Here is a 25,520-nt window from a genome sequence, read left to right on the forward strand (position 1 = left end):
ATGGCCATATCTTTTCATGCTACTGCCTGGTAGCTTAGCTCTTGAAACCTCCTGGTACTCTTTTCTTTTTTATATCATTGTGCATGTTCACAAGAAAATCATGCATATTGCTTAAAATATAGCCAACATTGTAGAAGCAAATTTACCCATCCATTTATCTGATTCAAAATTATCCAGTATATGAATATTAATAACACTTAGAGAGTATTTTCATGGGCTATGCATAGATATTTCAATCCTAAGAATCAAAATTGATATTACTTAAATCTCTGACACTTGTAAATTTCGTCACTGAGATGATGTAATAAACGACTTCAATATCAGTTTCACGTTTTATGATGCTACATGAAATTCTCAAGGTTATTAATGTTCTGCATTGCTGGATGTTTTATCTGTTATTTTTCATAACACTTCTATTGTTGAACAAGGAAAAAGAGATGAGTGTGTCATTCTTTTTCTTTGCTCTCTGTTAAGGCAGTCACCTTTCTCACTTATTAAGGGTTAGTATCAAGCTTTGAGTTCCTTGATAGGAAATACTTTATCAGTGTCATCTCAAAGGAAGGAAATGAGCAATAGTTGCTATGAGCCACACCTTGCTTGTGAGAGAATTCCACTAAAATAAAATGCTAGCATTTGTTCTCAAACATCAAAAGCCTTAGCAAAATTCTGGTTTCATGTCAATGAGAAGTATAGCTGAATAATAGAAAATGACCTTTGGGTTTTAAAGATTTCCCTTCCTGGATTTCTTGTACCATTTTTCTGTGTATAAGACACAAACCTACAAAGAACTCAGAATATGTTGACAATTTTATGAAATTAAGACCTATTTTCTATCAGGATATATTAATGTCAAGTCTGAGGACTTCAAGCCTCACCTTACTACCAACACCACTTTCAAAAGTTCATAGGTAATGAGGTCTGGCAGGCTTCCCAGGTGGCACTACTGGTAAAGAATCTGTCTGCCAATGCAGGAGATAGAAGAGACTCGGGGTTCAACCCCTGGGTTGGGAAGATCCCCTGGAGGAGGGCATGGCAACCCACTCCAGTATGGAGAATCCCATGAACAGAGGACCTTGGGAGGCTTCAGTCCATGGGTTCGGTCCATGACATGACTGAAGCGACTGAGCATGCACACACACAGTGAGGTCTGGGAGTTAAAGTGTCATTCTCAGAAGCTCTTATTTGTATGAGTATTTCTAGAATTTTATGGATAAATACAAACAATATGGTTTACTTTGCTAAAGATCTTACTTGTTAAACAGACCATCAACGTAATGGCAACATCTTGCATGAGATACTGGTAATTCCCAAACAGTTGTAGTTGCTGAAAAGGAAAGAAAAGTAAAGATAAGTGAGGATTCTGACATCAAAACATCTTCACCATCCCCAACACTCTTCTTGAAATCAGTCAGGAAGCCAGTGTTATTTTCCTCCTTGTTTTAGGAAGAAAGTGATTTACCTAAGCTCTTTAGCATCTCATTGGATAGAATAAAACCAAATCACTCTTCTTGCAGTGTTTAACTTAATTCCATATTATTAATTGCAATGAGAATTAGTCAGTTGAGAAACACTCAACTGGTCACAGTGATTTTGGCAGCTGCAGATTCAGCTTGGGTAGTTGAACTCTCAACAGAAGATATTAAAGCCTGAAAATTTTTCTAGGAACTTTACACTTAAAATTTGAAATCAAGGCTTCAAATCATTGAACAGGGTTTTCTCTCTGTCTTTATCCATGGATTGAGTTCACATGATTCTCTTGAAACCCATTTACTTTCACAAACTGAACAAGTTCCCTACCCCAAGTAAGCCCATTGCAGACTTCGTTCTGGTACACCTGCCTCTCTAAGGTTTGTGTAGACGTAGAACTTCCTTTCAGTTTACACTGAAAGTATTTAAATAAACAAGTCAGCTAAGTACTCTGCAAGAACTTGCCTTGCAATACCTTTTGCAGATAGGTCAGTTTTTCTTCATGGCTGTTGACTGAGCACTAAGTCATAATCTGGCTCTATGCATATTACCAGATCACATTGATGCCAATGAAAATATTTCTGGCCCCTTAGAAAGTGAACTCAAGGCCAAGATGTTTCCAGGCGAAGGTTCTTGGAGAACACTCTTAACTTAGATCTAGACCATCAGAGTGAATGACTCGGAGTAGACTGATTTCAATCAACTCTATTCATGGAGACTTTGGAACTGAAATTCTAATTTCTTGACTTTCAGAGAATGCAAATGGTTTCTGAGTTCTTCTCATCCTGCAATTCTTTCTCTGTCTTTTTTACATTTCCTTCTCATATCTTTTCCCCTCAGAATGGTAACATTATATATGCAGGGTGAGGTGGAATAGGGGGAACTTTTCAAAGGCAACTTTACTCTTTATTTTGGGAGTTTTCAGAGAACTATGGAGGGCTTTGGAAATCAGTCAGCCTGACTTCCTGGAGGCGGATAAAAGCTCAGCCAAAGGCAAGAACGAATGTGTTCTTAGGGACAGAAGTAGAACTTGAATCCAGGTTTCCTGACTTCCAACCAATTTCTTGTTTCTATCCACCTGGTTGCCCCTTAGCCTCTATGTGCTTTTCACAATCAATAGCCCACCCGAGGCTGGAGTTCTGTGTTCCTTGCTTTCATCACTGTGTCTCGGGAAAGCAGTAAATTAATTCCCCTTGCCCCCAGTGTTCCCTGAGCCTGTTGGATTATTTTACTGTAGACAAAGTTATGACTGACCTGATGCAGATTAGTTTCGCCCTATACATACTTCTTCCATATAGCTAGTTAATTATTAGATGATTATTTTTATCATTTCATTTCAAAAGTCTTTTCCAAACATTTTTTTACAGAACTGCTAATCCTTTACTAATGACATGTAGAGGTTCTGGGCGGGTTCAGAACTAAAGCTCTGGTATGGGAATCTTTCCAGTTTTTAGTCCTTCAAAGTCAAATTCAACAACTTCTCTCTCTTTTTAATCTCTTCTTAGTCTGCCAAAACAGTTGGAGACTGATGCATTTCCTGCTGAGTTATATTTAGGCTGCTCTGAAGCTCTCTCCATATTCTAAGTGAAGAAGTAGAGGCTTGAGGAGGTCAAGTGTCTCAGGTTATCTAGAGAAAAACAACACTCTCAGAAACTAAGCCACATCTACTCATTTCTAGCTCTGTGTCTCATGCACAGTTATACCAAGTTCCCAAGTTTGCAGACATCTATTTTGAAAAAAGTCATTTATTTATAAAACATTAAATCCTGTGTAGGAGCTGCACCCCCACCCAAAATAAACAGGGGATATAAATGCAATTAGAACTGGGAAGAAATTATTTTGGTTCATACCCAATAGAGCAGTGATGTGCCAATAAACTGGATTATGCCGTACATGGTCAAGTATTTAAATACCCCGAAGGATGAAACAAGAGCAGCTCGGCCTTCTCTGTTTAAGAAAAAATAAAAATAATTGGTTTTATATGATACATATCTCCCAGTCTCTTTTATATTTTCAAAGGAGCTCATTTTAATGGCCTGTTGATATATACTTGGACTGCCCTGGTGGCTTAGATGGTAAAGCGTCTGCCTACAATGCAGAAGACCTAGGTTCAATCCCTGGGTCAGGAAGATCTCCTGGAGAAGGAAATGACAACCCACTCCAGTATTCTTGCCTGGAAAATCCCATGGAGAGAGGAACCTGGTAGGCTACAGTCCATGGGGTCGCAAAGAGTCAGACACGACTGAGCGACTTCACTTTCTTTCTTTGATATATACATTCAGTTCATCACTGACTCATCCTCTCAGTGATTCATTTAACTACTCATTCACTCATTCTTTCCTTCAACCATCATCTCACCCATTGACTCTTAAGCTTGCTTTTACTTAAGGCTTATAAGATACAAGCATTATGCTCAGAGTCACAGAGGATATGAATTAATCAGGCACAGTCCTTATTTTCAACAAGCTCTCAATGAATTAAGAAGATTATAAACACAATACACTGTGACAAGGTGCAACATGTCAAGCACTGGCTTGTGCTGCATTTCATCCTGGCAACACTTGCTCCTTATGTATGTTTTAGAGTCCCTTAGAGGCATGATGCTAAGGACTGGGTGCTCTCACATTATAAGAAGAAAGTAGATGTGATGCCAATATTTAAGACGAAATGGGCTTTGTTGGCTTCAATACACCAGGAAGAGCCCAGGGTAATAATGGGAGCTGGTATGGGAACACAAAGCTGCTGCTGCTGCTGCTGCTAAGTCGCTTCAGTCGTGTCCGACTCTGTGCGACCCCATAGACGGTAGCCCACCAGGCTCCACCGTCCCTAGGATTCTCCAGGCAAGAATACTGGAGTGGGTTGCCATTTCCTTCAGTGCATGAAAGGGAAAAGTGAAAGTGAAGTCGCTCAGCCGTGTCTGACGCTTAGCGACCCCATAGACTGTAGCCTACCAGGCTCCTCCGTCCATGGGATTTTCCAGGCAAGAGTACTGGAGTGGGGTGGGGAACACAAAGAGATAAAGACAATTGTAAAAATCGCAGCTTCAAAAGTAAATAGTCCATAGTCAATAATATTGTAATAATTTTTTAATGTGTCAGATGGTTACCAGACTTATCATGGTGATCAGTTCATAATATACATATATGTTGAATCACTATGTTGTACATCTGAAATTAATATAATGTATGTCAGCTATACTTCAATAAAAAAGGGAAAAGGTAAATATTCTTTAAAAAATCCTGTTTGAACTATTATTCTTCTAATTGGGTCTGGTTAGTAATGGATTATGTCAGGCCAAAGTAGCACATGTCAGGAGAGGGAGGAACTTGGCCAGCAAACACTCCTGCAGCCTCCTCTTGTCAAGGTAGAAGCGAATCCATATGGGAGGCAGCCCGTTTACTCTTGATTTCCAGTCCCCAGTGACATGGACACCTGTGCTGCTCAAAGTTTTTCTACAGACCAGGGACATGAGAAGGAAAACCCAGAGAGCCAAACAACCATGCTGGGTCTTGGGCAAAATGAGAAGGTTCTGGTGGGAGATAGGCCAGGATACCTCAGGTCAATGCTTTCTACCAGGCTGTAAGGCACTACCTTTCTATTTTCAGCAGAGAGGGGAGAGAGAAAATCAGCTGAGAAGGGGAAAACATGTGAAACCTAGATTGTTTTCTGACATGGACTTTGTGATTTCATCCTTTTTTCTGCAGTTGTGTACATTTTCCAGAGAATGGACACCCAGATCAAAAAAAAAGTGCAAAAATCCAAAGTGGTAAAGCATAAAGAATGTTTGCAAGGCCTTCACAATGACTGCTATTACTAATGGATGTGAATTTTAAGTGGTTCATTCATTTACTTAATGCATTCCACAAACGTTCATCGAAGGCTCTGATGTATCATGGGAGGCACAACGACATAGAAATTAATAAGGCATAGTCCTTGCCCTAAAGGATTTGAACTATAAAAAGCCAATCATTTTTCAAAGAATAATGATGGAAACCTGTAGACCCATGTACCTGAAACTGTGCATTATCGCTCCTCCAAAGGATATTTTCTCAGGACTAGGCAGGCATCAAGAATAGCAAGGGTAAATTCAGCATAACAGAGCTGAACTCTGTATTTTTATGAATTTGTGAAGTGTAAAAGAAGAGAGTTTCTATTGTGAAGACTTACTAAGCCATCTGCCACTAGAGAAAAGTTGCATCCTGACTTGTATTTTAAAACAACATATTGCAATAATAAATGCATCACACAACTTGCATGAGAAAGAGCATCTGAAGTTCAAGTGCTACTGCCTTTTGGATGAATCAAGTATGCACTTGGCTCAACCATCCAGGAATGTGAATCCCCTATGTGAGGCCTCCACACCTGGTGTTCCAGCTTCACCTCCACAGCTCCCATCTGAGAAATCTTCCAGCTCTGTTTAGCAATCAAGCCCCTGCACTCTCCAATGAAAGCCCCATTTCTAAACGTGGCTGTCCATTTCCTTCATCTGGAATTCCCTCCCACCTCTTTAGTGTTTCCATACATCCCATCTATCCTTCAAATTGCAACCTACCTCTGAAACCTTTCCTCCTAGCTGGAGTTATCATTCTGAACTACTGGCAGGATGACTGTATTGTTTGGACATTCATTTATGGAAAGCTAATTTATTGAGCACCTCTCATTCCTCAGGCAGAAGAGTCCGTGTTACGCGACTATCCACATATATCTTTCTATACCCCTTACTGGAACGTGAGTCCTTCAGGGCAAAGTTCTGTCTCATTTTTAATACACCACATTTTCAAGAACAATATTTAAAAAGAGACACATGAGTAAGGTGAGGGTCCTGGGCACTCTTGTTTTGTAGTTACCATGACACAAAGCAGGTTAAGACAATAGTGGTAGTAAAGGTAGGTGCAGTCATTTTGGATATTCACTAATCTGTATTTTGGAGACATACTACTACTAGGAGAAGGCTATCTGGTAGAGGATTCCTCTTCTGCTTCTCCATCCCCAACTCCTGAGAGAAAGGTTCCAGTAAGCATCCAACATAAAAAACTAAAGGAGAGAAGTGAGATATACACTTGGCTTTAAAATATCAACACCAGCGTACACAACCATGTATTCTTTAAAACTCAGCAAAAGTCACCTTTTTGTTGATTTTATCAGCATTCTTAAGCAGCACTCACAGCCCTCTCCCCTTAATTGGTTCTCAACAGTACTTCAGCCAAGTTTCTGTTGTGACATTTGTCACTTTCAATTAGAGTTGAATTCCACCTGGAGCCAAACAGTGAGGGGGACGGTCAGAGGATAGAAGGGGAAGAGGTAGCTTACTTGATGAGATGAGGCACACACTCGATGTTGGTTGTTTTCGAGGTGAAAGGGGAGGCCACAGATGCCTCCTGCTCTGACAGCGAAATGCCCGCATGAGCCATTTTCAAAGCCTAGAATGATAAATCCATGTTATACCCATGACTCCTCAGGCCAGGCTCTGACTCTTCAAACACCTCAAGGCTATTTTTCACATTATAGAGTTGATACTATTGTACCCTTACACCGCTGGATCTCTGTTTAGGGTGCCCCTACACCTGGATACATGACGTTACCAATTAAAGAGGCACCAACAATGACTCAGTAGTAGAAAAAGGTGTGTGTGTGTGTGTGTGTGTGTGTGTGTGTTGGTTGAGGGGATGTAGACAGGCTAAGAAAGTGGAAGGACTCATTTGAGAAGTCGATTAAAAAGATGACAGCATTTGGATGGACCTTTGTAGAGGCCTTTACCATCACAGTTTTATACTTAACAGGTCATCTTCATGAACTACAGGAAAAACTATCTAATGCCCACCTTCTCCCAGGCTGCCTGATCCAGCCAACCAACTAACTGCTGGGATGAAGTTCGGGACATAGATCACCTTTGCTGGAGGCAGGGACCAGATTACACCTCATCAGAGAATCATTCCAAGGTATATGATGTCTCACTGAAATAAGGACTAAATCTTTTCTCATCAAGACTGAAAACTGCTCAGAGAGTGTCCCGAGCAGACAGCAGCCAATGAGCAGGCCAGCCAGCCTCTAATCCTACAAGAAGTGTATGAACATAAAATGAAATTTTGTATTTCTGTACTGCTATAGAACTTGCAAAGTTCCTGGTAACCATGGCCAGTATACACTAAGTTCATGCTCAATGAATATTAGAATATTTCCTTCTTCCTCATTTTTCCCTTAGTACTTTGTACCTCTATTATGTAATTTAGGAATATCTACTTTATACGTTAGGATTAGTTTTATGCATGATTTTTTTCCCCACCAGGTAATGAACTTTTCAGAGGCAGAGACTATGTCTTGTATAACATCTGATTTATTTGTTTTGTTTTAAATTCCACATAATTAGTGAGAATGTGTACTCACCTTAGATTTGAAGAGCAGACTGACAGCTAGCTCCTTCTCACAAAGTATGAGGCAGAAAAATTCATAACCGCTATCTAAGTATGCGCTTAATTTATCCCAGAACTTTGAAGATAATATTTAAGAAATAAAACAAATACCCAGACCTTAAGCATATAATAGGCTTTGGAAATACAAAACAATTCTCTTCATTAATTCTCCCACAAATTGACTCCCAAAATATTTTCTGAAATACATAAATCTTCAAGGTACACTACTATTTCAACTGTATCTTTGAAACTCAGATTATAAAACATGCACTGCCTTCTACTGTTTCAGAGAAGTAATCTACTGAGAATCTTGTAATTTCAGTTTGCTATTGTATGTAATAAGCAAATAATTTGGTTTATGATTTTGCTGAGTGTGAAAATTTGGGAGTAAATCCAGATTGTATAAAGTAACCCTGGTGGAGAATTTGGCAGGAATAAATACGATTTACACATAATTCAAACCTTTATCATCAGTTTCAAATTTTTCCTTCACTAAGCCTTTACCAGCTGTGTGACTTTAGGCAAAAAAAGAAAAAAAAAAAAAAGAATTTACCTCCCCAAGGCTCATTTCCTTATTTATAACAGGAGAGATTTAAACCACCTAGTCTTGTAAAGTCCTTTTTGGGTCTGAAATATGGGAGTCTCTGTAGCCTTTCTTTATCTTTATTATTCTAGAAGTTGCTAGAAAACAGCTGAAGTGACTCATCTCACTTTATTCTTCACCACATCCAACCCATACTCTGGTAGAAGTGAATATAAACATCAAAATGACTAAGTGATGTGGTTGTTGGCAGAAGGGTGAAGAGTCAGACCCCAGGGGGCGTGGGGTCCTCAAGAGGGATATCAATGCACCCCCTGCGTTAGAAGAAGTCATTTCTACTCACCCCACAGTCATTAGCTCCATCTCCACACATGCCTACATAATAACTGTGAGGGAAAGGATAAGAAACATTAATAGCTTAATGCCTCACTTGAGTAATTTCCATCACAACTAACATGCATGATGTGACTGTGTGCATGTGTGTGTATGCGTTTCCTGAGCATGTGTAGAATCAAGCTGAAGGAAAATAACTTGGAAAGAAATATTCCCAGAGGAATAAAGCTCTGGCATATTTATATTGTTTCGATCAATCACATGGAAACGATGGCAATACTGCCAAGGACATCCACAAAGATGATCACACACTTCAAAAGAAGTCCTGTTGGATTATATCCACCAAGGCCAAGTTAAAGTGAGTACTGTCATAATCACAGTATTTCTCACACCCTAATGCACAGATCATAACCTAGTCCATCTGTGTTTTGGTTGCTCACTGCCGCTGAAAGTTTAGCATGAAGACACTAGGAGAAGAAACATTTGGGAAATGCTTTAACAGATAACAACTAGAGATGTATATACATATTCTAGATGCATCTTGGAGTGAAAATAAGATAACATGCTTCCCATCTATACCAGTTTGATGTGCAGGCACAACTGTATAAAGAGAAGAGTAAATTTTAAAGCTGTTGCTAAAGAAAAGGCGTTTCTGATGCAAGACACACTCTGTGTTCTATTATAAGAAAATAATACATTGGAGGTATGATTAATGGCAATATTATTAAAGGCTCAGTGGTAACTTGCCAAAAACACATGAAATAATACAATATAGGGGAAAATGAAATTCTCAGAGAATTTCCTTATTATTGGTTGACATAAAAAATGGCCATCTTTATAGGTCAAATATGGCCAAATGTAAACAAATTCATAGGTCCAACCTACTCTTTGGTAAGTATATATGAAAATCACCTGCTAAACATTTGTTTGTGCTGATGTACGTGTCAAGACTATACATTTGCTTAAAATGGCTTCCTTTCTTCAGGCATAAAGTACATATTTAGTCTTTATATCATAGGAGGAATCTTACATCTTCTAGTGTTGACTGAATAAAGAATAAATTCTGAATAAAGAGCAAGATCTGGAAATTGAGAGGATAACTTACTCTGAGACAGCATATATCATCCTGAATTGATTTTTCTTTAGGGGAATACAGCTTTTCAAAAGTAAGCATTTAAGTTGGCAACATTTCTCAAGTATTTGAGAAGGGCAAAATTACTTTCTTCAGCCAATATCATATAATGACCATGTAAGTAAAATAGTCGTTTTAGACACTGGTTACTAACCCAGCCTCAAGGCATTATAGGAGTTAATAGGCTGTTTTGGAAACATCCCTAAGAATGCTTAGGCAACAAAAAATAATAGTCAAAAGCAGTCTCTTGAGTTTACCTACTACTTATCAGCAATTATCTAAAGTTTTACTACTCTTCATTCCTTACTTAACTTTCTAGAAATCTGAGTCCAGAAGCTGTAACCGTCCCAGCAAGTAATAGGTAAGTCTGGTCTCAAGAAGAACCATTTCACTCTGATGTGACTTGGTCATCTGTATTTTTGAAGGAGGTAAAAAAGAACTTTTTCCTTTTTTTAAATTTTTGCCTCTATACCTAAAACAGTAAAAATATCATTTCTTCTCTTTCCTGGAAGATCTGAAATTATTTACATATCTTCTAATGAACCAACCTCAAATAATTCCAGGTGATAACGCACATGCTTCCTCATTTTTTCCCCCCATTCTGAGCTGTACAGAATGCTGTTGTTTCTAGTCTCTGTATCCAAGCAGGGGGATCTTCCTTTATGATAAGCCCTACCAGCCGCAGAAGGAATGTTCTCTGGGACAGACAGCTTCTAAAATGGTCCACTTTCTGGAATTCATGAGGTTATCTAATGCCTTCCTTTGAGTGTAGACCAACCAAGTGATTTGCTTCTAATGAAAGGAGTAAAGTGACAGGATAGGATGTCATTTCTAAGATGAAGATATAAAAAATAGTCCTCTCTCTCTCTGACTCCTCTTGCTTGCTAACTCTCATTGAAGCTAGCTGATACTCCGTGAGCATCCCTATGAAATCACCTCATGGCAAGGAAACAAGTGTGGCTTGTGCCCAACAGTGAGTGAAAAATTGAGACTCTTAGCCCAACTTCCCACAAGGAACTGAATCTTGCCAGTGACACCTGGAGTGAGGCTGGTGGCAGATCCTTCCCCATCAAGTGCTGAGCTGACTGCAGGACTGGTCGACACCTGATAACACCTTGAGAGGGACCTAGAGCCAGAAGACTCAGCTAAGTACACCTGAATTCCTGACCCATAGTAACGTAAAAAAAAAAAAAAATGGTGTTATTCTGAGCCACTGTGTTTTGGGGATAATTTGTTACACAGCAATTGATAACAAATACACCCTCCTTTCATGCACTAAAACCTACTTTAATTTCTGAAATTCTTCCACAAGGCTAGATTTCTGCCCAGGGGACATTCTTGCAAAAATCGTTCCATTCACTAGAATCTAAAGAGAAAAATAACAATTGCAATAAGATTAGCACAAAGAACACTTTTAAAATAAAAGAAGAGTATTGAAAAATTACTCCTGGCCACCATTTTAAGATAGCATTGGGTGGTATAACATCAGACCAAATATCAGGAAAGGGCAAAAGGAGGATTTAACAGTTTAATATTTAACTTTCACTTTTGGTTCTCCATCACAAGTCTATTACTTTGTTCCAGATCATTTTTCCAAGATGGGATAAGATCTAATGAATAATAGTAACTGAAAAGCAGAGGAGTAGATAAGATTAAAATGCTTAGGCAACTACGGTTCTTTTCAATAAGTACCATCTCCACAATTGCAGGGGAAGGAGCAATAGATTGGGCGTTGAGAATCAAGGTTCTATTACAGCTCTGTCCCAGACCGTGGCAAATGACAATGTCTCTGAGTCTCAGCTTTCCCATCTCTTCAGTGAGGAACTGCGCTAACAGCTTTCTAGACACCATGGGGGTCTAGACTCTATGGTCCTTGACTGGAAAGGTGACAGGACTTTCAAGACACTGCTAACAGATGGTTGCTGCCACTCCGCTTGTTTGCTTCCCACCAACGGCACCACTGTGCATGGCACTATTTTAAAAAAGACACACAGTGACAAGATAACAAATGATTTTGAAAATAAACCATAAAACCTTTGTTTCCTCCTGCTGTAATTTAAGAATCCAGACAGGAATGGGAATAGAACTCAGCCTGACATGAGTTAGTGGCTTTCAGAGAAAAGCAAATTCCAAAAAACAGGCAGCGTGTTTGAACTATCTGTAGGTTCCCTCTGCTGGGGAGGCAGGGAGGAGGAAAACTGGGATTGGACTGGCCACGGGGGGCAGGGCGAGGGGCAGCGCCAGCCTCAGGCTCTGAATAGGAGGCCTTGGACACGTGGATGTGTGATGAGTGATATAAGAGGAGTGATGAAGGGAAACCTCTTGAAGAAACAGTGCCCCCTGTGAGGGTGTTTATTTCCTAATTCTGAGATAACCTTGCTAATCATCGCCTTCACTGTTCTCTTACCCTCTTTTATCTCACTAATTTGAGGAGCAAAATGAAACATGTCATTTCTCCAGTACTTACTTTTGGAAGCAAGCTGTTGAAATGCTGCAGTATCACTTGGTATGATTTCCCACTCATTGCAAAATGGTAACAGCTCCCTTTTTCTTCAACAGGCACTGAACTGTTTCCAATGTTGATGTAGGTTTCCTAAAATCAAAAGGACATTATTTCTACCCTGGCTCTTAAGGATGTCGCTGTTTTCCTACATTTTATGGGAGGAAGTGTATTCATGTTACACAACCGTGTGAGGACCAGCAAATATATAACGTACAATTTGCCCGCAGAACTTAGACTCATATAAAGAAGACATTCAAAATGTTCCCCCCAAATTAAATGAACAGAGATTCCTTTGGTAACATGAGGCTCTGGATCCTGATCTGGGAAATAATACGTGTGATGTCAGGCTCCTGAGGAAATCACTGGACATCATTGGAATCAAGGTTCCAATGAGTGACTCCAGGGAAGAAGAGGGAACATTCTTCCCTTCTCTTCCTGCTCCTCATGCAACCTTTTGTTTCCTAAGATGTCTTACTATTCATTCATTCATTCATTCAGAAATCATGCCCCGATTTCTTCCCTGTAAAATAGGTAGACCCTTTCTTCAGACACTAACCTGACCTCTGCCCAACACTTCCCTCAAGGTGCCCAGATCCCCTTCCACCTTGTGTCCCTGCACCTTATTATTATTTTGGATGCACTATGCATGGCATTTGGAATTTTAGTTCCCCAACCAGGGATTGAACCCATGTCCCGCCTGCATTGGGAGCACAGAGTCTTAACCACTGGGCCACCAGGGAAGTGTTTGGACTCTTTATTAAAAATTAGTGAAAATCTGTATCCTGTAATAAATTATAATGGAAAACTATGAAAAAAGAATATATACATATAACTGAATCACTTTGCTATATAGCAGAAACTAATAACACTGTAAATCAACTATACCTCATTAAAATACATTTTTAAAAATCTACCATCCTTATTTAAAAATCTGTATATGTACATGCAAACTAATTTTTATTGAATAACGTTAGGCACTTTTAAAAAATTAGTGAGGATCTGAGTTTCGTCACACAGTGCAATTGAGGCAATACATGTAGTTGCTGAGGCAAGTGAGCTTAGAAGGAAATCAGCACCAGAAATCCACTGAAAGCAGAGAGAGAGCTGTCATCTTTCACAACCTGCACAATGGATGTGAGCCACGTTAACACACCTCTTCACAGGGTAGAGGCAGGGCCACTCCATACAGCTGTGTAGCTTGTATGCTGCACAAAGAAATACTCGACACTGAACAATCTGAAGGGCTGGTCAGCCTGAGGGAAGGGAGCTTTTTGTAATTTATCACCCTGAGGACCATCTCTTTGAATTCACACAAAGGCAGAGGCGCTCCATTTAGTAATGAAACATCAGGCTGCAGCCCATTCTCTTCAGAAGAAAGAGCCGTCCTGGGGGAAGTGCACAGGAAACTTGCTACCTAGAAGAGCCCGACATCTGTTCACGTCAGGTCACAGGTCCAGTACAATCTAAATGACCATGAATTAAGGGGAGCGGGGATCAAACCGATCGAACTTGATTCCCTGCTCTGCAGCTCACCAGTGTGCGTCTTGGCAAGCTTACCTCTCTAGGCCTCGGTTGTCTCATTTGTAAAATGAATACTTTGCTCATCTGGGTAGGGTAACTAAGGATCGGATGGGAACTATGGATGTAAATCAGTGAGTCTCAGCCACATCTGTACACTAGAATCACTAGGCAAAGGACTCAGTTCCCAGCCCAGAGATTCTGAATGAATCTCTAGTTTTAGCTTTGGAAGCTTGAAAACGCTTCTGGGTAATTTCTACGTGAAGCCAAGACTGAGGAGTGTCAGTGGAAATGCTAAAAGCTTTGCAAACTGTAAAACTCCGGGCAGATGGGAGAGATTATTACTGTGATGACTTCTAATGCCGAGAGAGGGCTGCCCAGGGTCAGGGCTGTATTGCATCGGCCCTGGTCCATGGAGGGGCTTTCTGACATTCACTCACATTCTTTCCAGGCCCATTCTCCTGGTTCTCCACCAGCTGCCAGGTCACAGAAGCAGGGGCAAACTCTTCAGGTTCGTTGGCTTCAACAAGGATCACTTGGCTCCCTCGAGGAATCATTTCAGAATTCCTTGCAACAGTAATGGCTGTTTGAAGGTTGTCACCTAGATGACAAAGACAGTGGGACTTGATTTGTGTAGAAACCTCACAGCATCCAGGACTGAACGCTCCCTCCTCTGAGTGACCATACTATGTTGTTGGTGCTCTTTGGGAGCATTTAACACTTTCTGCATTTTTTCATAATATTTTATCAAGCCTCTCTGTCCCTAGTGGTCAAACATTATGTCTACCTCTCCCTTTCATCCTAGCATCAAGTCCATGAACATCACATATTTCCAAAATATGCACTAATGAGTAAATAAATGTTCAAGTGCTTTACAACTCATCCTCAAGAGACTGACAATTTTCAGTGGTGAAATTATAGGATTGGTCTGATAACATAAGCCTATTCCTGGGATCTGGATTCCAATTAAGTTATATAAAAAAAAGCACTTAGGATCAGCCATGTTGAATTTAATCATCACAAGCCATGCCTACCCCACCTCCCTGAAGGACAGTCTCACCCCTTAAACGGAGATCTCACTGGGGTTCTTCATGAGAACCCTGTTCTCATCTTTCAATATCTACTGTGAGCCTATTGGCCCTGAACAAACCCTGGGTAGAAACAGAAGGCCTTAGGCAAAGAGAATGAGACATGGTCCTTGCCTCCAAAGCTCACAGTCATTGAGGGGAGCCCCCCAAGTTCCCAGGTAACTAACTGCAGCAGAGGGTAACAATCTTGACAGCAAAGCATCATTCCTCCTGCCTCAGCCACAGGGACTCATTCAGCTCACATGGTCTTTTGCTCATGGCTAGGATGGATTTAATTTGTTAGGCTTCCAGAAACGCATACCAGTGATCATCACAGTCCTGATGCGGGCCTCACTCAGTTCCTTCAAGACTGGTTTGGTTTCCTTTTTCAAGCGATTCTCCATTATGAGAAGTCCCAGAAATGTTAACTCGGACTCCACATGTTCTCTTTGGGTTTGGGAGAAAGTCAATATTAAAGCGTATCCGTATAGTCTCAACAGTTGGATTTATTTCTTTTTAAAATTTATAAGTTTTATCAGTGTCAATACATGCACAGGTTTAACAAATCAGAAAGAGTCCAAAAGTTCATAATAAAGAAAACCTATAGCTCCTGTCTTCACAGCACCTTCCCCCTTCTCCTTCCCAGATGCGACCACTTCTACATCTTTTAGCTGCTCTTTCCATTTTTTTAACTCCATTCTTTTAAAACAATGTATTTATCTTCCAGTTCTTCTGTTGGTTTTTAAAATTTTTTGTTAGTCATATATATTTTAAATTTGTAAGCATATAAGTAGTTTAAAATTTGTAAGCATATAATCTGACATGTAAGCGTGTATTTTTAAATTTGTAAGCATTTTAGTTTAGTAGACATTTATTAAGTACATACTGAATACCAGATATTTTAGTAATAGTTGAATACGGAATCATTTATTTCAGCTTCCACCTGTTGCCTCCAGTAAATACATGAATGACATCAGTCAAGAATTTAGTTTTCAGAATTTGAATTTGGAGGCTTGGAGTCTAACTGTGTACCATTAGTTATGTGTGACTTCTCCTCGAAAATAAATCTCAGGTGTGTTTTAGAAACTAAATTTGGGGGCCAAGAGCTCTTTCTTGATCCTCTATTGTTCCTTTTTCTGTCCAGAGTGGAGTTACGATTGCAGGGAGAGGAAGGGGGAGGAGAGAGAGACCTAGGGAACCAACCTCTGTGCCTGCTCTCAGCTCATCCCCCATGTTCAGGGTCCACCTTCCATGTGCTGTGCTGTGCTTAGTCGCTCAGTTGTATCCAACTCTTTGTGACCCCATGTGACCCCACCAGGCTCCTCTGTCCATAGGGATTCTTCAGGCAAGAATACTGGAGTGAGTTGCCTCTCCCTTCTCCAGGGGATCTTCCCAACCCAGGAATCGAACCCAAGTCTCCTGCATTGCAGGCAGATTCTTTACCATCTGAGCCACCAGGGAAGCCCAAGAATACTGGAGTGGGTAGCCTAACTCTTCTTCAGGGGAATCTTCCCAACCCAGGAATTGAACTAGGGTCTCCTGCATTGCAGGTGGATTCCTTACCTGCTGAGCTACCAGGGAAGCCCCTACTTTCCATAGTACATGACATATCAGAGGCTCATCCTCTCAGGTTCTACAGGGTGAACCAACTTTCCTCTTGGAACTTGCTCTCTCTCTCTCTCGCATGATATAGGCTACACTTTCCTCTATCCTGCTGATTCAGCTACCATTCTTCCAGTTACTTTACATCTTATTGAAATTTGTAGAAATCTCTCATCTACACTTATTGCTTCTCTGGTTTTCTTTGATACTATTTCTTTTCTATTATGTTAGTAAGACTTGGGAGGGAAATGATCACATGGTCAATAAACATCTTTAAGAGAAAGAATAGAGTTGAATCTCTCGATGAGAAATAATTCACCCTTGGATAAGAATACGTTGAAGAAACATCTCTCTGGAGTAGAGAGTGAGTAGCTACATCCTCCATTCAAAAGTCCAGTCACTAAATCACTACTTTAGATCTTACATTAGGCACATTGGTGAACACTCAGATAATCAGATATGAATTCTGCCTTCGTGATCTCAGAGAATATTATAATTCCCATCATTTAGCTTCATGACTTTCTATTAAAAATTGGATTAATGTTCTTATTAACTAGAACTGAAAGAAAGATCCCAAAATCTTCTCATCAATTTATTCTATTTTGGATCTCTGTTTTATGACTCTTCCCTTGTTCACTGCTTCAGGTACTTGGGCCTCTCAGGATTCTACAACATTCCAGCAAAATCTTGCATCAAGGCCTTTGCATTATCCACTGTTCCTATTGTCTGCAATGCTTTGCCCTGGATATCTGTATGCCTTACTCCCTTACTTTTACTCAGATCTCTGTTCAAATGTTACCTCCTTGGAAGACTTCCCTGATCACCCCATGTAAAATACCACCCTCTTGTCATTTTAAAATCCCTTTAACCTGCTTTATTTTTTCCTTCAGAGCATTTATCACTGCCTGACCATATGTTATAGATTAACTTTATTATTTGTTTCCCACAAGTAGGATATAAGCCTTGCGAAGGCAAGGATTTGATTTTATTCACTTCTGAATCCTCAGTGCCTTGAGGGACATCTACTAATAGCCAAGCTCAATAGAAATGGGCTAAACTCATGAAAGGGTGAGTCTTGTTAAGGAATTTTCTTCTGTTTTTATTTTGTCTTTTCTCCCCTAAGCCATCCTAAGAAATTCTTCTACTTCCCCATTATGATGCCAGCTTTTTAAACATTTTTAACTTTCCTAATTGGAAACCTTTCCTAAATATAATTTGACTCTAAAAAAAAATCAAAATCCTATTCTTCTACCCTGTTTGAAAATAATAACTATATTCTAGGAAGCATGATAAATAGGCTCCTGATATTCTTTGGGAAAACCTGAGATGGTTGGAAATCTAGCACATTTATCCTCATTTTCTTTTTTGTTATATTTATGATAATGTCTATCTCACTGGTAGTTTTTAAATGAGAATATCACAGTTGCATCCATATATATAGCAGTTGGGTAGTGGCTACATTCCACTTCAAGCAAAATACATCTTTTCTTCACATATGACCTTAACTTTCATTATTAAAATTTGTGTCTTGAAAAATTACAAGATCCTGTGTTATGAGTCTTTATGTTTGCTCAAGAATAGCTAACACTTTGAATTCTAAACCTGAGAGTGCCATTCATATATTTCAAAATGAGCTTTGTGATTCTATTTAGAAGATTAAAATGTCATGACTGAAAAACTCATTAGAGATCATCTAATCCCACATTTTATAGTTGGGGGAAATAGACACAGTGTAAGGAAGGGATGTGATTATTGATTATATTAGAGTAGATGGACTTAGGTTATAAATAGTAACACACTACATCTATGCAGATGGGCAGATAATTTTAAAAAATTGTATTAAGTGAGGACCTCTCTGTCAGCAAAACAAAATCAAAGATGAGTAATGTATATGATCTCTTATTCAATTTGCCACAGTATTTCTTTACTCTTTTGTCATAAACAATTCAAAAACAACCTTTAAAAACTGCAAAACTTTGAAAGAAAAAATAATTTACAGATTACCCTCTGCAGAGGACAAGTTACCCCTTGAATGTAATGAAGAATACTGAATTCTATTTCATATAAGGAACTCAATTTGCACTCACTTCTCCAGGTCTGAGAGGGTATACTACTGATTCCTGAAAGAAATCAAGTCTAAAAATTTCTGGAGGTCATTCAAAGTGACAACGGTATTCTCTGAACCCCTTTTTTCTAGGGGACCCCTAATCCGTCAGCCACATGATGCTCCAAAGTTGAAGGGGGATTGGTTGTTTTGGGTGGGATAATGGGACATTGGGAAGAGATGACTCAGTGACATCTGAGAGTCAGGAGATCTCAACTGCCATCCTTGTTTCATCACCAGCCAGCACTGTGGCCTGAGCAAGTCCTCCCCAATGTGGCTTAGAGTTCCCCCTCTAAAGCAAGGCGTTAGATGAGTGATTCTCTGTCTCTAAGAGGCTTCCTGGTCATTTGGCTTCCATCCATTCATCTCCAGGGCTCATTCTCTTCATGCACACAGAGCCTGCCCTGGTGCCAATTTCTGAGCTCCCTACCTAGTTAAACCTTCCACTTCTGAAAGCTTCTCCATCTTCAAGACTTTGTGGGCAAGGGCAATGACACGGAAGCCTTGCACTGTATAATTTCTTAGCTCCTTTGGGAAATTCTTGGGCACTGCCAAGAGAGAAAAGAGAGGTAAGCACAGGTCCTGCGAAAGGTGGTTCAACTCCTAAACAAAATTCTAGATACAGTCACTGTACTTTGTTTTAACTTTCCCTCCATAAAAATGCATTAATAGAAACACTACAGGGATTTCCCGGGCTGTCCAATGGTTAAGACTTCACCTTCCAATGTTTGGGGCAGGGGGTGTGGGTTCAATCCCTGGACAGAGAGCTAAGATCTCATATGCTGCTCAGCCAAAAAATTGAAATATGAAACAGAAGCACTATTGTAACAAATTCAACAAAGACTTTAAAAATGGTTCACATCAGACAAAGATGCCACATAAAAAGAAAACTACAGGCAAATATTACTGATGAACATAGATGCAAAAATCCTTAACAAAATTCTAGCAAACAGAATCCAACAACATATTAAAAAGATCATACATCATGACCAAGTGGGCTTTATCCCAGGAATGCAAGGATTCTTTAATATCTGCAAATCAATCAATGTAATACACCACATTAACAAATTGAAAGATAAAAACCATATGATTATCTCAATAGATGCAGAGAAAGCCTTTGACAAAATTCAACATCCATTTATGATAAAAACCCTCCAGAAAGCAGGAATAGAAGGAACATACCTCAACATAATAAAAGCTATATATGACAAACCCACAGCAAACATTATCCTCAACGGTGAAAAATTGAAAGCATTTCCCCTAATGTCAGGAACAAGGCAAGTGTGCCCACTCTCACCACTACTATTCAACATAGTTTTGGAAGTTTTGGCCACAGCAATCAGAGCAGAAAAAGAAATAAAAGGAATACAGATAGGAAAAGAAGAAGTAAAACTCTCACTGTTTGCAGATAACATGATCCTCTACATAGAAAACCCTAAAGATTCTACCAGAAAATTACTAGAGCTAATCAATGAATATAGTGAAGTTGCAGGATATAAATTAACACACAGAAATCCCTTGCATTCCTATACACTGACAATGAGAAAACAGAAAGAGAAATTAAGGAAACAATTCCATTCACCATTGCAACGAAAAGAATAAAATACTTAGGAATATATCTACCTAAAGAAACAAAAGACCTATATATAGAAAACTATAAAACACTGATGAAAGAAATCAAAGAGGACACAAATAAATGGAGAAATATACTGTGTTCATGGATTGGAAGAATCAATATAGTGAAAATGAGTATACTACCCAAAGCAATCTATAGATTCAATGCAATCCCTATCAAGCTACCACTGGTATTTTTCACAGAACTAGAATAAATAATTTCACAATTTGTATGGAAATACAAAAACCCTCGAATAGCCAAAGCAATCTTGAGAAAGAAGAATGGAACTGGAGGAATCAACCTGCCTGACGTCAGGCTCTACTACAAAGCCACAGTCATCAAGGCAGTATGGTACTGGCACAAAGACAGAAATATAGATCAATGGAACAAAATAGAAAGCCCAGAGATAAATCCACGTACCTATGGACACCTTATCTTTGACAATGGAGGCAAGAATATACAATGGAGAAAAGACAATCTCTTTTACAGAGGTGCTGGGAAAACTGGTCAACCACTTGTAAAAGAATGAAACTAGAACACTTTCTAACACCATAGACAAAAATAATCTCAAAGTGGATTAAAGATCTAAACGTAAGACCAGAAACTATAAAATTCCTAGAGGAAAACATAGGCAAAACACTCTCCGACATAAATCACAGCAGGATCCTCCATGACCCACCTCCCAGAATATTGGAAATAAAAGCAAAAATAAACAAATGGGACCTAATTAAACTTAAAAGCTTTTGCACAACAAAAGAAACTATAAGCAAGGTGAAAAGACAGCCTTCAGAATGGGAGAAAATAATAGCAAACGAAGCAACAGACAAACAATTAATCTCAAAAATATACAAGCAACTTCTGCAGCTGAATTCCAGAAAAATAAACGACCCAATCAAAAAATGAGCCAAAGAACTAAACAGACATTTCTCCAAAGAAGATGTACAGATAGCTAACAAACACATGAAAAGATGCTCAACATCACTCATTATTAGAGAAATGCAAATCAAAACCACAGTGAGGTACCATTTCACACCAGTCAGAATGGCTGCTATCCAAAAGTCTACAAGCAATAAATGCTGGAGAGGGTGTGGAGAAAAGGAAACCCTCTTACACTGTTGGTGGGAATGCAAACTAGTACAGCCACCATGGAGAACAGTGTGGCTGCTGCTGCTACTGCTGCTGCTGCTGCTGCTGCTGCTGCTGCTGCTGCTAAGTTGCTTCAGTCATGTCCGACTCTGTGCGGCCCCATAGATGGCAGCCCACCAGACTCCCCCCTCCCTGGGATTCTCCAGGCAAGAACACTGGAGTGGGTTGCCATTTCCTTCTCCAATGCATGAAAGGAAAAGTGAAAGTGAAGTCACTCAGTCGTGTCCGACTCTTCGCGACCCCATGGACTGCAGCCTACCAGGCTCCTCCATCCATGGGATTTTCCAGGTGAGAGTACTGGAGTGGGTTGCCATTGCCTTCTCCAAGAACAGTGTGGAGACTCCTTAAAAAACTGGAAATAGAGCTGCCATATGACCCAGCAATCCCACTGCTGGGCATACATACCGAGGAAACCAGAATTGAAAGAGACGCGTGTACCCCAATGTTCATCACAGCACTGTTTGTAATAGCCAGGACATGGAAGCAACCTAGATGTCCATCAGCAGATGAATGGATAAGAAAGCTGTGGTACATATAAACAATGGAATATTACTCAGCCATTAAAAAGAATACATTTGAATCAGTTCTAATGAGATGGATGAAACTGGAGCCCATTATACAGAGTTAAGTAAGCCAGAAAGAAAAACACCAATACAGTATACTAATGCATATATATGGAATTTGAAAGATGGTAACAATAACCCTATATGCGAGACAGAAAAAGAGACACAGATGCATAGAACAGTCTTTTGAACTCTGTGGGAGAAGGTGAGGGTGGGACAATCTGAAAGAATAGCATTGAAACATGTATATTATCAAATGTGAAATAGAGTGCCAGTCCAGTTTCGATGCATGAGACAAGTGCTCAGGGCTGGTGCAATGGGATGACCCAGAGGGATGGGATGGGAAGGGAGGTGGAAGGGGGGTTCAGGATGGGGAACACATGTAAACCCATGGCTGATTCATGTCAATGTATGGCAAAAACCACTACAATATTGTAAAGTAATTAGCCTCCAAAGAAAATAAATAAATTAATAAAAAAATTTTTTTAAATGGTTCACATAAAAAAATAATAAAAGAATAGAAACACTATAACTTCAGTTAAGGCCACAAATAATTTCATTAGTATGTTATTCTTATAATCTAACAGAAATAAATGCCAAAGGTATACTGGTCATCAACTGGGTGTCACTTACATTAGCTGAGTTCAGTAAAGACAGACCTCAGGACCATCTACCCAGATGAAATGAGGTACTGGAGGCCAAACCTATCCCATTGCTTGTTTTTGTAATTAAGGTTTTATTGGAACACAGCCATGCCCATTTGTTTGTTACCTATGGCTGCTTTCAGGTTACAATGGCAGGGTTGAGCAGTTGAGCCAGAGATGGTGTAGCCTGCAAGGCCTAAAAGTATTTATTACTTGGCTCTTTGCAGAAACGTTTGCCAATTTAGATAATGGATAACACAGTGCCAACCTTTGTGTATTTTGCCATGGTAATCATAACTAAGGTTAATATGTCTATAAAATTTGTATGGTTTATGTATATATGATTATATAGAGATGTTAGGGAAAAGAATAATATAATAAGAACTGTAATAGCTTAGGTTCTAGTCTCCACTGTGCTGCCAGCTAGCTTCCTTACCTTGGGCATTTTAAGTCTCTCTTCTGCATCTCAATTTTCCCATCCATAAAATGAAGAGGTTATAGATGTCTGTGCTCCCATTCAGCACAGACCTTCTGTAATTCTAAAATATCAATAATTCTGGAGATGAGGATCTATTTCAAGGAAGCTGCTAACTCTCTATTTCTTAAACACAACAAGAAGAAAAAAATCTCTGAATATGATATTATCATATGTCAAGGATCAGAAGTTAGGACAATAAGAAGAATTAGACTGACCAGACAAATAAGCAGTGGCAAATGACACCTAAAAAAAAATAACAGCCAATTATAGGCCAACAGTCTGTAAAGGATGGAGTTAATGGGAGCTATAAGGAAGATCATCAGAAAAATGGAGGGAATTCTAAAAAAAAAAAAAGACTCCAAGTAGAGAAAGAAGTGAAAGCAATCATCTGCCAATTCTTAAAATTCTATGCACAAGCTGATGGCTATCAGCAATTGTAAGGAGAATATAGATGAAAATCAGGAGAAAAAAAGGCCAGTTTTATCCAAATGAACTCATTTGAATGCAACAATATTCTTACAAATCTGGACTGCAGCTTAGAGAGTACATGTTTGTAAGATGAAGAAACAATACAAATCAGCTTAAAATCTGGCCCAGAAAGATGAAATTGCTGTGAAAATGATCAATTACCTTGCCCTAATACCACCTAATTTACTCTAATCACTTTTTTTTTTTTCCTAAAAGATCTATTGTTTTTATATTCTCCTCCCACTGATCTGAGACACCATAAGTGGTTCCAGCTCCCGGGAGGTGGGTGGCAGAGCATCCCTGTTTGCAGAATGAGTCTGGTGTTCAGACCTGTCTCTTTGGTTCCTTCTGAACGTTCCTCATTCTCACCATCCCTGGTCCTCTGACCCCAGTGTAGTTTCCTGTTTTGTCCTGATGCTTGTTTCACATCTCCTTCACTAATGCCGCATTGTGGTTGGGCTTTTCTGGCAGGACCACAGTCTGATATTTACTCTCTGTTTCTCTGCTTTGAAATGATCACCTTTGCCTTAGCAGATCTGCTGGGCCCACTTTCCACCTACTGAGAAAACAACCACCTCCATGTTCATTGATCTAGGCTGGTTTGCTCTGTCTGTTTGAGTTTTTAAGTATTTTCACCTCCTGAAAGAGGGAAGTGCCAGTGAGTACCTGTTTCAGGTCTGCAGAACTGAGCCAGCATCTCCGGGGCTCCCTTCATGTAGACGTGGAAGTGATCCTCCCCTGCCAGCTGAGCAACCACAGACATCCTCTGCAGGCTGGAGGAAAATGGAAACTGACGCAGGACGGTGATGGCTTCCACAGGACTCTAAGTGCACAAAGAGAGGGGAGCTTAAGAAGCTTTTAAGGAAGATTTAGCAGGTGTACACTGTTGGTGTACACTGCAGAGGAAATAATCTTTACTCTGCAGTGAGCCCAGGGACGTGAGGTGGTATGTTGTCACAACATTGATATTTTTCTAGCTGTGTCTAAAGCAGTTCCCTCATCAAGTTGTCTGGTCTACAAAGCCCTTTCCCTTGGCTGCCTGAGAAATCCTAATCATCTTCCAGGCCAAGCTCATAGGTCACCTTCTCTGAGGTACTTCTCTCTCAGCAACACTACTCACTCCCACCTCTGGACTCCTGCTGCTCTTTCTTCAGCCTTTATTCTAGCACTTGGCACACTGTATTGCATTTGTTTGCACCGGTATTGATTTTTTCTATCAGTCCATGTATTCCTCAGCACAGAGCACAACATGTCTAGTTTCAAAATCACTTTATCTCTTAGCACCTAGCACAGGGCTTGAGTATACATAGCTATTTTGTGTTTGTTGAATAAACTAATGGACAAATTTAGGAATGAAGGAATAAACAAACCAACTGTAGATATAGTTAGGATAAGACAAAATAATAGGACTATAAAAATATATAAAAAGGCAGGGGGATTTCACCAGTTTTAAGGGGAAAGATTTATATAATTTAAAGAAGCAAACTATACCTGACTGGCTTTTGGTCCTGGCTTTATTATTACATTTGAATTTGATATCCCAAGTCTGCAGTAGTCTGCATTACAATCTTCGATTATCTGCTTTCAAATGAAAACATTCATAAGATTCCTTAGAGAAAAATAATAAGAAAGAAATACCTCTCATTTGCATAGCACTTTAATCTTTTCAAAGCCCCTTTGACATTTTTTTCTCTTCTAAGCCGATTATTTTAATACCATCATTATCAAATTTCTGTTGTTTTGATTCAGATTAAGGATCTTATTGTAAAATGTCAAAGAGCAGAATTATTCTGATTACATTCTAAGTAGTAACTGATTGTGTGTGTGTGCGCGTGCTCAGTTGTGTCCGACACTTTGAAGCCCTATGGACTGTGGCCCTCCCAGGCTCCTCTGTCCGTGAGATTCCCCAGGCAAGAATACTGGAGTGGG

The 25,520-nt window shown here is 39.6% G+C and overlaps 1 protein-coding gene across 1 annotated transcript in view; it reads right to left on the reverse strand.

Moving 5' to 3' along the window:
• The window catches only part of ATP13A5 (ATPase 13A5), a 123,850-nt gene that overhangs the window by 27,980 nt on the left and 70,350 nt on the right, over window positions 1-25,520 (reverse strand). Inside the window, exons 15-25 of the mRNA XM_081573656.1 lie at window positions 25,083-25,169; window positions 24,258-24,414; window positions 19,108-19,225; window positions 15,294-15,418; window positions 14,345-14,505; window positions 12,351-12,476; window positions 11,170-11,249; window positions 8,762-8,804; window positions 6,778-6,887; window positions 3,318-3,414; window positions 1,252-1,324 (exon numbers count right to left, since the gene is read on the reverse strand). Coding sequence (XP_081429782.1) covers window positions 1,252-1,324; window positions 3,318-3,414; window positions 6,778-6,887; window positions 8,762-8,804; window positions 11,170-11,249; window positions 12,351-12,476; window positions 14,345-14,505; window positions 15,294-15,418; window positions 19,108-19,225; window positions 24,258-24,414; window positions 25,083-25,169 — 1,177 coding nt within the window. The remainder of the gene's footprint in view (window positions 1-1,251; window positions 1,325-3,317; window positions 3,415-6,777; window positions 6,888-8,761; window positions 8,805-11,169; window positions 11,250-12,350; window positions 12,477-14,344; window positions 14,506-15,293; window positions 15,419-19,107; window positions 19,226-24,257; window positions 24,415-25,082; window positions 25,170-25,520) is intronic.

The sequence above is a fragment of the Giraffa tippelskirchi genome, chromosome 2 (assembly GCF_054371585.1).
Source record: "Giraffa tippelskirchi isolate mGirTip1 chromosome 2, T2T-mGirTip1v1.2.pri, whole genome shotgun sequence".
NCBI lineage: Eukaryota > Metazoa > Chordata > Mammalia > Artiodactyla > Giraffidae > Giraffa > Giraffa tippelskirchi.